At 38.1% G+C, this 14646-nt stretch overlaps 2 protein-coding genes and 1 long non-coding RNA gene across 3 annotated transcripts; all 3 read right to left on the bottom strand.

Annotated features, from left to right (window-relative positions):
• Positions 1 to 5011: 5011 nt before the first annotated feature.
• On the bottom strand, positions 5012 to 7557 carry LOC133710805 (transcription termination factor MTERF2, chloroplastic-like). The gene is made up of 2 exons (XM_062136934.1): positions 7472 to 7557; positions 5012 to 7353 (listed from the first exon to the last, which is right to left on the bottom strand). Exon 2 carries the CDS (start codon positions 7117 to 7119, stop codon positions 5905 to 5907), a length of 1215 nt encoding a protein of 404 aa, XP_061992918.1. The 5' UTR covers positions 7120 to 7353; positions 7472 to 7557; the 3' UTR covers positions 5012 to 5904.
• Positions 7558 to 8177: 620 nt separating this feature from the next.
• On the bottom strand, positions 8178 to 10355 carry LOC133709928 (transcription termination factor MTERF6, chloroplastic/mitochondrial-like). The gene is made up of 2 exons (XM_062135889.1): positions 8689 to 10355; positions 8178 to 8652 (listed from the first exon to the last, which is right to left on the bottom strand). Exon 1 carries the CDS (start codon positions 10208 to 10210, stop codon positions 8987 to 8989), a length of 1224 nt encoding a protein of 407 aa, XP_061991873.1. The 5' UTR covers positions 10211 to 10355; the 3' UTR covers positions 8178 to 8652; positions 8689 to 8986.
• On the bottom strand, positions 8178 to 10371 carry LOC133709929 (uncharacterized). The gene is made up of 2 exons (XR_009846401.1): positions 10252 to 10371; positions 8178 to 8767 (listed from the first exon to the last, which is right to left on the bottom strand). It is a non-coding gene; the product is annotated as an uncharacterized LOC133709929 (long non-coding RNA).
• Between the last annotated feature and the right edge of the window lie 4275 nt (positions 10372 to 14646).

Here is a 14646-nt window from a genome sequence, read left to right on the forward strand (position 1 = left end):
TTGGTTAACAATGGAATCCATCGATGAAAAGCATTTGTAAGTAATTAAAAACATTATGACTTTTAGATTACTTGTTGGTGAAGACCTCCCGTGGTGAAGTGAAATCATATTTGAATGTATGTTTGTTAATAGTCTGACAAGATAGTAATTAATTGTCACACGAGGGGAAAAGAAAGAAAAAAAATGTGTGTGTTCTATATATGTCTACTGTCTTCGTATATGTATAGTGCCTTTATATGTGTTATATAGATTCTCGAATAAGACTATGTAACCCGGAATTAAGAAAAGCATATGTTCATCACTCCTTACGTATTGTATTTTATCTATCCAAACTTATCATTTGATATTTTCATATATGGAGAGACTTGAGATATAATTATTCATTGTCATGCAAAGCTTAAATGATTGATTGACGGCCTCTTTTATGTGTTATATAGATTCTCGATATAGGACTCTATAACCTGAAATTAAGTTTTTTTTTTTTTTTTTTTTGATGAATAGGAATTGATTTAATTAGTAATCAAGCCATGAAAACAGGCCAAAGTCTAACAGAACTTGCATAAGAAAATCCGAAAATCCAGAAATTCAGATAACCTATCTAAGCCGAACTAAACTCATTAAAGTCTAAAGGGAAGTTCGCTGGATAGCAAGCCTAAGCAAGCAAGACAACCTTGCTATTCTAAGGAAAAATCATTCATCTAGTCTAATCTGCCAGCACGTGATTGTGGTACAAATACAACTAGAAACATCTTAGAAAAATCTCATAGAGATTACTCCAACTTTAGAAGGCTTGTAAACCAGATGTCTAACAGCAGAGACCTAGAAAAATGCTAGCTCCTTCCCCTTAGGGTTGGAGCTTAGGGTTGGAGCCAGCACCATCCTCGGCCTCTTCGGGAGCCAACAACCTCGGCAACAGGTTGGTCTTGCTCTTCTTATCCGAAGTAACTACAACAAACTCAACCAACCCAAACTTGAGCTCGAGCCTAGGCTCCAAAAACCAGGTCCAAATCCGAGCAGATGGAGAAGAGCCCATCAACCCAAATTCAAGTCCTGGCCCAAAAGCCCAAGCTCATACCCGAGCAGAGACAACAACAGCCCTAGCCTCCATTGGCCAGACTTCCTCTACTGCCATCCATCCCTCCGGAGGCCTGCCGTTCCACCACCCCATCAATCCGGCAAAAGACCGACGAGCGTCGACCTTGATGCTTCCTTGATCACCAGAGGTGCACGTCTTCGAAGGTGCCTCCTCTCTGCAGACCAAGCAGCTGCCCCACTGAACGAAACGGGGCCGGAGGTGATAAACACCCTATCCGAGCCCGATTCCTCTGCACTGGAAACCGGCAAATAACCCGACCCTGGAAGAGATTGATATGCCGGAACCCGGAATCGATTTCAAAGAAGACTTCTTCTCGCCCAAGGAGACGCAGTCCTCCAAACTAAAATCTCGATGGCGAACGTCGCTAGGCACGACGGAAACCAGCCGGGATGGTGGTGCCGCTGCTAGACTCGAAACCCTAAGTGGAGAGAGGTTTCGCTCTTTTATCCGTCCTTCTGAAATTAAGTATTTGTTACTGCTCCATACACATTTTTTCTATACAAAACTATCAATTGATAGACGGAAAAGTTTGAATGTTATACATTGTCACGCAAAGCTTAGATTCCCAATGTAGGATTTTAAAATGATGGATGTTTGTATCCGTTCATCGCTCCGTATACGTATCTATCCTTAAAAGAAGGTCATGTTCCATGTTTAAATCGTATGCAATTGGTTAATTGAGATGTACACACACAATGACTGAATCCAATCAATCCATCGTACCAATTTGACCGAGAAAGTCATTTTACTCAACTTTCCGAACCATATTCAAATTGCAAAGGTATTCTTGACAGCAAGAGGTGCCTTGATTTCTCCTAATGGATAGGCAACTGGATACCATTATATATATTCTCAAGCAAAATGCATGCATACCTTGATACCTATTTGGTAATATTTGTCTACATCTTCAAGGGAGCTTTCCCCCTTACTTGAGGTGAGTTTCCAAATGATTATCCCTCTTAATTAGTTTAGTATCTTATGTATAATTTACCAACTTCTCTCCTGGCCTACTCTTGTGAAATTATTCTCCAATATACTTGTATAATAAGACCATAAAAACTCATTGGGTGTAGTTGGGTTTATTAAAAGGGTGACGGTTTGTAAAGATATCAAATGGGAATTTTTCTTCCAGTGTGAGAGGGAAGGGAATGAAATAAAGCAAATAGCTAGAGAATGGTTTCGCTTATCTAGGATTAGTTTATGCCTAACTTTGATTTAAAAAGATGGGATTTCAGGGCCAATGACACTGATTTTGAGAATAAAGCAGTAAGCATTTTGAATGTAGGATCGATTCCCTCATAAGAACAAGATTAGGGGAGAATTGTTTTAATCCATTCTTTTAATTATATTCCAAGTTCTATGAAAATGACATGATCGAGACCGCACAGTTACAAAATTAGAAGAAATTTGAACTTAGAACCTCTTTTAACAAAACAAACAATAAAAATTGCTACGCGCGTCAGGTGACTTCGCTTTCTTATCATTTGTGAATTATTACGTCAATGGAATGTGTGTTATATTATATATAAATGTTCTCTCATCATTACTCATTAGAATCAATTTAATGTGAATATGGCAAGAATATGAAAAAGAAGAAACTAGCATAAATATATAACAAGGTTCTCAAAATCCATGCTCGTTCATTAATTAGTTTTGGTTATGTTAAACTGAGTTCAGATTGCAGATTACAAATGTATCAAATCACAGTGCAACAGCACCCTCTCTAAATATTGAACCTGAAGGTACAAGGAGATTGATATTCGAAACAACTCTGTCACTAACTTTTCTTTTGCAAACTCAGGCTTCGCCCAAAAGAAATAAACAGAAAACAATCTAGGTCTTCAAAGACCAACTGGGACACCTTCTCTGAGGGGTTTGCAGGAACTGGTATATGTTACAAATAACATCTTTTGGCTCACGTAACCATTTAAAATTTAAACACCACTCTAGACAAGGCAGAACAGAGTAAAAGAAATGCTTCTGAAATACTCCAAAAGAGCAAGATTTGACCATGTGTGGCAGCAGAACTTACAATATGATTCTCTGCGATCATTAAATAATTAAGAGCAAAATTAACAAAGCTTCATTCTGACATTATTTAACTTTCCTCAAATCCAAAGCCGAGTTCCGCAAGAACCATTTTCCCTTCAAAGATGCTCAACAGTTCACGTACTATTGCTGTTGATATGGCACCACAAACCTCTCCAAGAACTTACTACCATGCATAATCATGGTGTTAAAAGAAGATTCTCCCCTTGTTATTAAGCCCTTCAACAGGAGAACTCTAATAACAGAACACCTAGGAATTATCCAATTCTCTAAACTATAAGTTAGGGCATTCGGATTATAAGCCAAATCTGCGGGCTGAACCAAAGCCATTTTGTTCACTATAAAATCCATTTTACTTGAAAAATACTTCTTTGTTAACTTCACATATAAGGAATTCTTTCCAAAGGCCACAAAGAAGTCATCTTCAGTCCAACCACACTTAATTACAATCTCAAAATAAAATCATACGCATGGAAAGAAAGAACCTTTAGAAATTCTTACATTTTTATTAAATCATACGCATAGAAACAAAACAAACCAAAACTCATGTAGGTGCAAAGAGAAACTTTTTAATTTGAGAGATAACTAGCTAATAGCATCCATCATATACAACTAACTGCATATTCCAAAGCCAATTGAGGAATCCTTTAAATCATTTGCAATCTCATGATGTTTCTTCTCTGACATCAGCTTTCTTATATGTCGATCAACGTCTTATTTTATGGCTCGAATTGTGTTGCTAGAACACATGAATGTCTCCTACTCTCCTTACAGTCCAAAAGAGAGGTACGTCAACAATCTAACAAGGGTCTCTATAATGCTTACATTATTTTTCTCAGGAGCTAATTCATAATTTTGAAAGAAAAGACACGGAGTTTAAGAAGCAGTAACATACCTTCTCTCTAGTAACTAAAACTTTTGGTCATAATTGACATGGACTAGGTTCCTGCTGTGGAAGTCAGAAGCAGAAAATGAAAAGTCCCTGTGTCCCCGCACATACAAGTGTTTTAGTGAATTGAAGGGCAGTTGAAACACACATTTCATTTTGGGCATATATCTAGTCTTTCTAGATTTTGTAGTCTCGGCAACAAATTTGATGGGAGAGCGTTGACCAGGTTATGACATTTTTTTTCACCCTTAATAACTTAAAGATTGCACGGCGAACTAGGTGGTAACTCCTTTAGGCCATCCAGACCATGGAGATGCGACTCTTTCAAGAACACTGGTTTTTTCGGAACCCATGTCCTTGTATTCATCAACTCTTTCAAGCCCTCACCATGATGCCAATGTACAAAGATATACTTCTGCCCATTTAATCTCCCATGGTCATGTTCCATAAGAAGGAGGTAGTCGGAACAGATCCCCGAGAAGTAATGGGGGTTGTAGAAAGGGAAACTATGGAAGAGATAGAGAGAGCTGGAAAACAGTCTGAATAAAATTGGATGGACGACTATGAGAGGAGAGTCAGGACACTTTTGGAGATGGCCAATTTAGGAGAGGAGACCAGACCAATAGTTTACCATCACTTTCAGCAACGCAGAGTTTTATCTCCACTTCACTTGCAGCCAACTAAGAATAGTCGTCTTTGGTCAGTGGGACTACTGATCACAAGCAGGGCCATGTACCCGTGTGATAGCAGAGCTATTGTTGTTCTTTACAGGACATATTGGCCATTTTTTCTAGCATCTTGTATCACCCTTTATTCTATGATGCAAAATGATGACCACAAAAAATTCAAATTTTTTGGCACAAGCAATCAAGCACACCTAATTGATTTCTGTAATTACAAGTCAAAAATTTGTATCACCCTTTATTCTATGATGCAAAACGATGACCACAAAAAATTCAAAATTTTTGGCACAAGCAATCAAGCACACCTAATCGATTTCTGTAATTACAAGTCAAAAATTTGTACACACATACAGACTAACATTAGGCAAGTCTAAGGGACGTCATGATCACCTTCACAGGTTGCATGATGAAGTAAATAAGACTGATGAGTAAGAGGAGATCGTGGTCAAAAAACGTAAAACAAAAGGGAAAAAAATGATCATCTTCACAGGAGAAAAACAAAATTTGAAGCTCAAACAATGATTTCCACTATAGAAACATTTGAAAGTTCCCAAGTGCAGCTTCCCATATCAAACATGTAAAACTAATTTAGATCTCAAAAGAGCAGAAAGATCATCATGAAGGCATGCCAAGATGCAATCAGAAGGAGCAGTATATCGACGAACTCCAGTTGCAAAGAACAACCAAAATGGGCAAGACCATCTGCAAAACTGCACTCTCTATGAACATGATGTAGCATCCCAGGCATCCTGATTTTTTCCATAAGAATCATCAATAAGGCTGAGCCAACTTCTAGTATTGTTTACAACTATCAAAATTCTTCTCACAAGCCATTCTTGAACCAGTAAACCTCAGATTTCAATGCTAACCCAAACTCCACCTCATCTCGCAAAACCCAGGCAGCAGTAATATGTCATGAACAAAATCAAGAAATATATTAGTTTAACAAACCTGGGGAGGAGAAGACATACCAACTAGAACTTCTTTTCTGAGGATTTGCAGGAACTAGTATATGTCACAAAATCAGTCTACTAATACATATCTGTGCACTTGACCATTTAGATATCACTCTTGACAAGGCAGAACTTGTGGCTGAAAAACTTCAAATGTTTGTGATCTTATGATTCTCTTAATCATCAAATTTACAACAAAATTAACAAGCTTCATTCTACACTTATTAGCTTTCCTCAAACCCTAATGCCCAGTTCCACAAGACCCATTTTCCCTGCAAAGATGCTCAACAATTCAGGTACTTGTGGTTGATATGGGACCACAAACTTATCCAAGAACTTCTTCTTATTGTATGTCATTAAGCTGTTGAAAGAAAAATCTCCCCTTGTTATTAAGCCCTTCATCAGGAGAACTCTAATAACTGAAGCCCTAGGTAGTATCCGATTCTCCAAACTATAAGTTAGGACAGTCGGATAATGAGCCAAATCTGCAGGCTGAACCAAAGCCATTTTGTTGACAATAAAATCCATTTTACTAGAAATATTCTTCTCTGTCATGTTCATAAAGAGGGGATTCTTACTAAATGCCACCAAAAAGTCATCTTCAGTCCAACCACACTTTTTATAGAAATCCATCTTTTGTGCCCATTTTGATGAATCCGTAGTGGAGATCACAAATAGTGCTTTCATGAACGTCGTTGATGTTGAAGGGTGGAATCCCAAACTCATGACTTTGTTGACATTTTGGTGAAACTTCTCTTTTTCAAGGGACATTACAAAGGGCTGACACGTCGCATAGTAAGAGATTGAAGACTCTGGCACCTTAAGTTTTCTCAGAACTGAAACATTCTGAGCAATGTTGCTTACTGATTTGACCGTCAACAGCTGATAGGAATTCTTAAAGAAATCAACAACCTCTAAGTCGGAAACAAGTATACTTTTGATGATATCATAACACGGCCTGAGATTTCTATCTACATTTCGTTTCAAAATACTTGGGTTGCTGCAAAGAGCCCGAGCAATGTCAATGCCTGAGAGGCCAATAGAACTGAAAAACTCTAGTTTGGGCAAAAGGGTCTTCTCAGGTTTAACCCCAAGCACTTCTGGGAATTTCTTAACAAGTTGGGATATGGATGTGTCATTGAATCCGTAGTGTTTCAGAAGCTTAATAACCGAGTCTGGTTTCTCTCTGGATTTGAAGTGTACCCTCTTCTTGGACAAAGAGAGAGCAACTTCTGGTGACAACCCACATGAGTTTACAAGGTATGAAACTGTAAAAGAGCCATCTTTCTCTTTGGGTTTATCTATTTCACTACCTAATAATGATTTGGATGAATATGATCGGCTAAAGTGAGATGCTTTGCGGAAGCAATGTAAACGGGTCACTGAATCAACAGAAGTGCTAAAACTTGGAAGCAGTAATTGCAATCTTTTACAGCAAAAACCAAACATAATTGCAGCAAAGAAATCAACTTTCTCTGAAATGGACTCACCGAATATGAATAGCTTTTCTGCTCAGTGCTCAGCTGAAACCAATGACCAATACTTCCTATTCCAATTTTCCAATTTGGGGGTTTAGGGTTTTGATCCTCCTCGGCTTTGTGTAAAATGAGAGGCAAAGACCCGAATAGCAAAAACAGGAGCTCCGAAATGTTCATGGGCCTCTCTTTCCTATCTCACTCTGCCCTGGTGAATACCCAATTGGGATTAATGCATCTAGTTCTCTTATATAAATGATATTTTTGTTTTTCAATTGACTATTAAGTTATTTTACCATATAACTAAAGGATCAAAATCTTCCTACCTGCCGTTCTTGAGTGAGATTGGGTTGTTCTTGTAACCTTGATGAAGACATATCAGGTCCCCAACCAGGTTTTCAGACTTTGGGTGTAGAAATGAATATGATTACTGATTGATAGTCTTACGAAGCTCAGTTAATTTAGTGTTCAATGATGTAATTACTCTCCAACTTGTCACTTCCATAGAGCGTAAAATGTTTGTACTAGCCGTATGCCAGGACTCTTGGCTCTTCTTCTTTTTCTCCTATTTTTGTTGCTGCATTGATCGCCCTTTCAACCAAAAGAATAGGTATCAAGGTCTAATGTCACTTTGCTCTGTTTCTTTTTATCTGAGAATCAGTCAGTTTGACAATATGGACCAAATTGCCCCATCTTTCAAAACCTGGGTATGCAATATGCTACCCAAGAGTCCAATTCACATTTTAAGCTTTTAAGTTTTCAACTATTAAACCAGCCTTGTAGTGTAAGGCCAGGACATTTTCTAATTTATATACTACACATGAGGAAAACATTACCATGAATATCAGGGTTCTCCAAACTTTGCACATTCCATATCAACATGTCTTCGTTCTCAATCAGTAGCAGAGTTCAAATTGCCGGTACAAATGTATCAAATCCAACCCGAGTGCATGTTCACGGTGCCACAGCACACTGTCTAGACTCTAAGTATGCATCTCTCAGAAATAGGAGGTTGAAGTGAAACATGAATCATGAATGGTAACTACTGTTAGATATAAAATCTTAAGGTACAATGAAATTGCCATTAGTAAATACACTGTAACAACTTACAACTCACTTATTCTTCTAGTTAACTGCCAGTCTTTTGCCCAAATAAAATAAAACAGAAAATAATTTAGGTCACGAAAGAACAGAATATGATCATGAAGACGCAGCAAGATGCAATCAGGATGTGCGGCAAATCAATGAACCCCAGTTGCAAAGCATGGCCAAACACGGGCAAGACCGTCTGCCACATAAGTGCACTCCCTCTGAAACATGCAACAATTTTGACATTCCAACAAAAGTTCACGCAAAAGATGGAAACAAGGGATCACCAGTAATAAGAGTAATCATAAAGTCTAAGTCGACTTCTACTAGCACATTATCAAAACTGTTCTCCCAACCAATTCTCGAGTAAACCTCACATTTCACTAATAACAATTCATAAACCCAAACTCCACTCCACCTGCAGTAAGGTGCCGTGAACAAAATCGAGAACCACCTTAAGCTTGGCAAAAGCTGGAGGAGGAGACAAGTGAACTAGGACTCCTTTTCTGAGAAGGGTGAACAGGAACTGATATCTGCCACAAATCAATCTACATATTCATATTTCTGAGCACTTGACTGTTTAGATATCACTTTTGACAAGGCAGAACAACATATAAGAAATGCTACTGAAAGTTGAAAAAAATAGCAAAATACGACCATTTGTGGCAGCAAAGCATACAATGCATCTGGCTCCTATGATTCTCTAAATCATCACATAAGAACAAAATAACACGGCACCATCCTGCGATTATTTAATTTTCCTCAAATCCTAATCCCAGTTCTGCAAGACCCATTTTCCCTTCAAAGATGCTGAGTAATTCAGGTACTTGCTCTTGATATTGCACCACAAACCTCTTCAAGAAGTTCTTCTTATTGAGGCCCAACAAAGTGTTGAAATTGAATTCTCCCCTTGTTATTAAACCCTTCAATAGGAGAACTCTAATAACTGAACACCTAGGTATTATCCATTTCTCCAAACTATAAGTTAGGACAGTCGGATAATGAGCCAAATCTGCAGGCTGAACCAAAGCCATTTGGTTGACAATAAAATCCATTTTACTAGAAATATTCTTCTCTGTCATGTTCATAAAGAAGGGATTCTTTCTAAATGCCGCCAAAAAGTCATCTTCACTCCAACCACACTTTTTATAGAAATCCATCCTTTCTGCCCATTTTGATGAATCAGTTATAGAGATCACAAATAGTGCTTTCATGAATGTCGTTGCATTCGAAGGGTGGAATCCCAAACTCATGACCCTCTTGACAGCTTCATGAAACTTCTCTTTTTCAAGGGACATTACAAAGGGCTGACACGTCGCATAGTAAGAGATTGAAGACTCTGGCACCTTAAGTTTTCTCAGAACTGAAACATTCTGAGCAATGTTGCTTACTGATTTGACCGTCAACAGCTGATAGGAATTCTTAAAGAAATCAACAACCTCTAAGTCGGAAACAAGTATACTTTTGATGATATCATAACACGGCCTGAGATTTCTATCTACATTTCGTTTCAAAATACTTGGGTTGCTGCAAAGAGCCCGAGCAATGTCAATGCCTGAGAGGCCAATAGAACTGAAAAACTCTAGTTTGGGCAAAAGGGTCTTCTCAGGTTTAACCCCAAGCACTTCTGGGAATTTCTTAACAAGTTGGGATATGTCGGTATCATTGAATCCATAGTGTTTCAGAAGCTTAATAACCGAATCTGGTTTCTCTCTGGATTTGAGGTGTACCCTCTTCTTGGACAAAGAGAGAGCGACTTCTGGTGACAACCCACATGAGTTTACAAGGTATGAAACTGTAAAAGAGCCATCTTTCTCTTGGGGTTTATCTATTTTACCAACTAATAACGATTTGGATGAATATGAACTGCTAAAGTGAGATGCTTTGCGGAAGCAATGTAAATGGGTCACTGAATCAACAGAAGTGCTACAACTTGGAAGCAGTAATTGCAATCTTTTACAGCAAAAACCAAACATAATTGCAGCAAAGAAATCAACTTTCTCTGAGAGGGACTAACCGAATTTGAATAGCTTCTCTGCTCAGTGCTCAGCTTCAACCGACGACCAATTGGTGATGCATTGCTTGCTTTCTATTCCAATTTTCCAATTTGGGGGTTTAGGGTCTCACTCCAATTTACTTACTATACTGCAATGTAATCACCTCCCCTAAGTAGCTTTTACTTCTCGGTAAAATGTTCATGGGCCCGATCACTGCCCCTACGTATAATTTTTTTTTTCATTTTTTTAAGTTACATAAGAATTAATTGACCAATATTAAAAAAAAAAATTACCAAATAAATAAAGGATCAAGATATTCTTGCATGATTTTCTTGGGTCAGACTTGATTGTTCTCGTTACCTTGATGAACAACATGGATCCGTGTTATATTTTCTAGTTTCTTTGGCTTTTAAGTATTGAACGGTGTTTGTAAGATCTTCCAAACACAGAAATTTCAGCCTTCATCAGTCATCAAAATAGTAAGTTATGCACTATTTCTTTAGTAAGAACAACAAGTTTTGAGGAAAATTCTTCTTATCGTATTTCAAATTAAATGAAAATGACATGATTGCGATACTAAAGAAAGCAAAAAAGGAAAGAATTAATATTGATATTTGAATAAGCAGCAACAAAAGAATTAGTAAAGGAAATTTTGGACCCTTGATGTTTAGACGGTTGGCCCAAAGTAAGCATCACAATGACATTATCTCATGCTTGAAGGGTTTCGGTCCCCCCCCCTCATAATGACATTATTTCATGGTCTATGGTGCCTGAGCAGGTATGGCTAATTGGACATTTTGGTACATACTCTTCAAAAGATGACAATTTGATACCTGAATTTAGGTTTCATTTAACACTTTGGTACCTCTGTTAATTTATCTGTCAAATAAAAGGATAAAACTAACATTTAGAATATATGTATAAAAATAAAATTAAAAACATGAGTTTTGTGGGTTGATGGCCATTTTTCATCATTTTATGGGTATGAATTCATGCTTATGGGTTATGTTGAAGGTGAAATATTATGTTTAAGAAATATAGTAATCATCATTTGAACACCCACGAGACTACTCCACCGAACTATGTCTAATCTACCGAAAGTAGTCTCGTGAGTGTTCAAATCATGACGAATAAATTTTTTAAACATAAAATTCAATTATGTCATCTTAACACAACCCAAAATCATTAATTCATGTTCATTTTCTCCCAAACGACCCAAAAAATGATGAAGACCCACAAGCTCATATTCTATATATATACACACACACACACACACACACATATATTCTAAATGTCAATTTTATCCTTACATTTAATAGAAAAAGTTAACATAAGTACCAAACTGCCAAACGAAGTCTAAGTTAATTTGATAAATTGTCCTCTTTTGAAGACTAGGTACCAAAGTGTCCAATTGGCCATACCTCAGGTACCATAGAAGGAATTTACTCAAGAATAAAAGATGCAAATATTTTCATCAAAGTTTAGTTTGATAAAATTGGCAGAGGAGGATCTCATCCAATTTTCATCCTGAATTTATTCACAGATATTCTTTTAGCATTATAAAAGTCTATTAGAAAACTTTTAGTATGATGCACTCCCCTCTTGAATATTCATGGCAATGTATTCTCTAGTAGGTACGACATTTTGACTTTTTTTTTTTTTTTGAAATAGGGACAGTACGGTTACTCTCAAGCCTTGCTCATTAATGAAACTGCAGAATACATGGAAGGGACATTTTGCCTAAACCCCAAAATGCAATAAGCATAAAGAGAACATCCCGAGATAATAACAGGAGGAGTCTCAACTAAACATATGTATTCTAACAAGTACCAATTAGCGAAGAATGCACCGTTGTCTACTCTATTCACTTTACAATTGCAGTGACACACCGGAAAGATATTGCTCATGGGGAGCCATAATTTACTAATATTATCAGTTTTCCCACTATGTTACCACCGGAAACACAATCCGATAGCACTTAGTTTCATCCTGCCACTAGGAGGTTACGACCATTTGACGAAGCAAGGAACTCGCCGCCTAACCAGAGCAGACAAGGCACACAAGGTGTGCAATCCGGGACAAAGCCCACGTCACCTTTCCACAATACAGTAGGGACTTATTGCCGACATAAAGCCAGATTTAACTAAAAATAAAAACCAACATAAATAAAAAAACATTAAAATCAAAATTAGCCCAATCTGGGCCCAATGTCGTAGTCCAAGTCCATAGTCTAACCAAGAGGGTAAAGAGGGACAGGCCCACCGGCCCAACCCAAATCGCCATCGTCGCCACCTTGAACCACCATTGTTGTCCGATCACCATCTCCAGCGCCCCGCCACCGGCATGACCCACCCAACTAGATATGGAGCGTCCAACTCCCACCAGAGCCACGAACAAGGCAGAAATCAAAACCATAGCGTCCCCAGACCAGGACAAACTGGAACTCCAATCCCATCCTCCACCTCTTCCCACTCCCACCAAACCCATTGATCCAGACGTCCACCGCGTCCTCAGCCCCAGACCATATCGAATCAGAAAACCAATCCAAACGACCACCGCGCCCCCAATCTCACAACCGCCTCGGTGACAATGTAACGACTACCCGTTTAGGCTACCACTAGGCTCTACTGACCCCCTCAAACTCATGTTTAGAACCTCAACTTGTCAACCAGACCCCGAATACCACACTAGGCCAAGCAGACAACGAATTGACAGCAGCCCGTCCAATGACGACATCCAAGGGATGCGCCGCCGGATGGAGGAAGAGAAACAATTGAGGTTTGCAGGCGCGTGTAGGCACGTTCTCTAAACTAGGGTTTCCATAAATTTACTGCTCCATCTTGACTTTCTTTTAAAAACATGGATATCCTTTTATAAATGGGGCTCTAATGAGGACCATTAAATTGATGACTAGTTGAAAACTTTCTAATCAACGGTTGTGGGACTCTCTTTTCGATCATATTTCGGCAAATGAACAGTTAGATGTTTAGATATTCATGAGTAGATCATTTCTGCAAGTTTTCAACCAAATTGATAATCGTTAAGTCATTCATAATCGTGATTTACCTTTTATTACTATGAATAGTTTAGATTTGACAGATTTGGTTCGTCTATTGATTTGATCTAGTTCGGTACCTTAACGATTATCAATTTGAAAGAAATTTTTTAGAAATGATCTACTCATGCATACCTAAACATATAACAGTTGATTTGCTGAAATGTAATCGAAAAGTGGGTCTTTCAAACCGTTGATTAGAAAGTTCTAAACTAATCCTTATTTTAAAGGCCTCATTAGAGCATCTCCCATCCTTTTATTAGATCCCTATCATAAACATTAGTACAAAACTTTACCTAAAAGTCCTAGGGGTCATCATTTAGCCCGCGGGCCTGAAAGCCCATGGGTGCTCGGCCAGCCCAGTGGGCAAAAGCCCAGCCCGGCCCGCAACAAAGCCCATCTCGGGCCTGCCCATTGGGCACAAGGCAGGGCTAGGGCGGAGGGTTCAAAGCTCAGGCTCGGCCCGCGGCCTGACCCATTAAAGCCCACCCGGCCCGACCCTATAAGCCCAGCCCAAAAACCCATTCAATTATAATATTAATATTTTTTTTCTATGTAGTTATATTGAACTAATTATAGCATTAGGCCATATTTTCCTTTAATTTTGTATTTTATTTTGTTCAAGTCGTCAATGGGCACTATCCTTCCAGCTATGCATTTAGTTTTCTGGTAAGGAAAGAGGGGAGCCTAACATACTTCTGTAACTTCGAGTTCTATGCTGGAAATCACAACTTAGTTGTATACAAACAAAAACCAGGTGTACCAACTGGGGTGATAAATGCTCTGTGGAAAATAAGACGCGAGGAAACATGTTTGTATAACCCCAACACAAGTTTATGATTGTACTCCGTGGTCTAACTGGTGGTTGTAATCTCTATGTATTTTATATCGCATAAATATTCGAAGAACTTTATTAGTTCTTCGAGTTCATGAAAATAAAAATATGTAACACTTCAGTCATTTTTGAAAAGAGAGAATTTTAAGAACAGTACATGAACTTAAGTCCACTCCTAATTTTGGTGGCCAACGTTTATATAACCCAAAATAAGTACATGAACTTTTAATCCCGACCCAGTATTCATACATGTCGTTACTAACACCGTTAACATCTATGCCACGTGGCATATTAATAAGGCATAGGTGTTAACGGTGTTAGTGACGGTATGTATGAAAACTGGGTCGGGATTAAAAGTTCATGTACTTATTTTGGGTTATATAAACGTTGGCCACCAAAATTCGGAGTGGCCTTAAGTTCATGTACTGTTCTTAAAAATTTCCCTTTTGAAAATTTATATTAAGTTAACGACAAAATAATAAATAGCAAAATTAAGAATTAAATAAAATAATATTTGGCTTTAAA

The sequence above is a fragment of the Rosa rugosa genome, chromosome 5, assembly GCF_958449725.1.
Source record: "Rosa rugosa chromosome 5, drRosRugo1.1, whole genome shotgun sequence".
NCBI lineage: Eukaryota > Viridiplantae > Streptophyta > Magnoliopsida > Rosales > Rosaceae > Rosa > Rosa rugosa.

Excerpts from the sequence above, each read along its gene's own strand:
- LOC133710805 (XM_062136934.1), bottom strand. The coding sequence starts at position 7,119 with ATGTTTGGTTTTTGCTGTAAAAGATTGCAATTACTGCTTCCAAGTTTT.
- LOC133709928 (XM_062135889.1), bottom strand. The coding sequence starts at position 10,210 with ATGTTTGGTTTTTGCTGTAAAAGATTGCAATTACTGCTTCCAAGTTGT.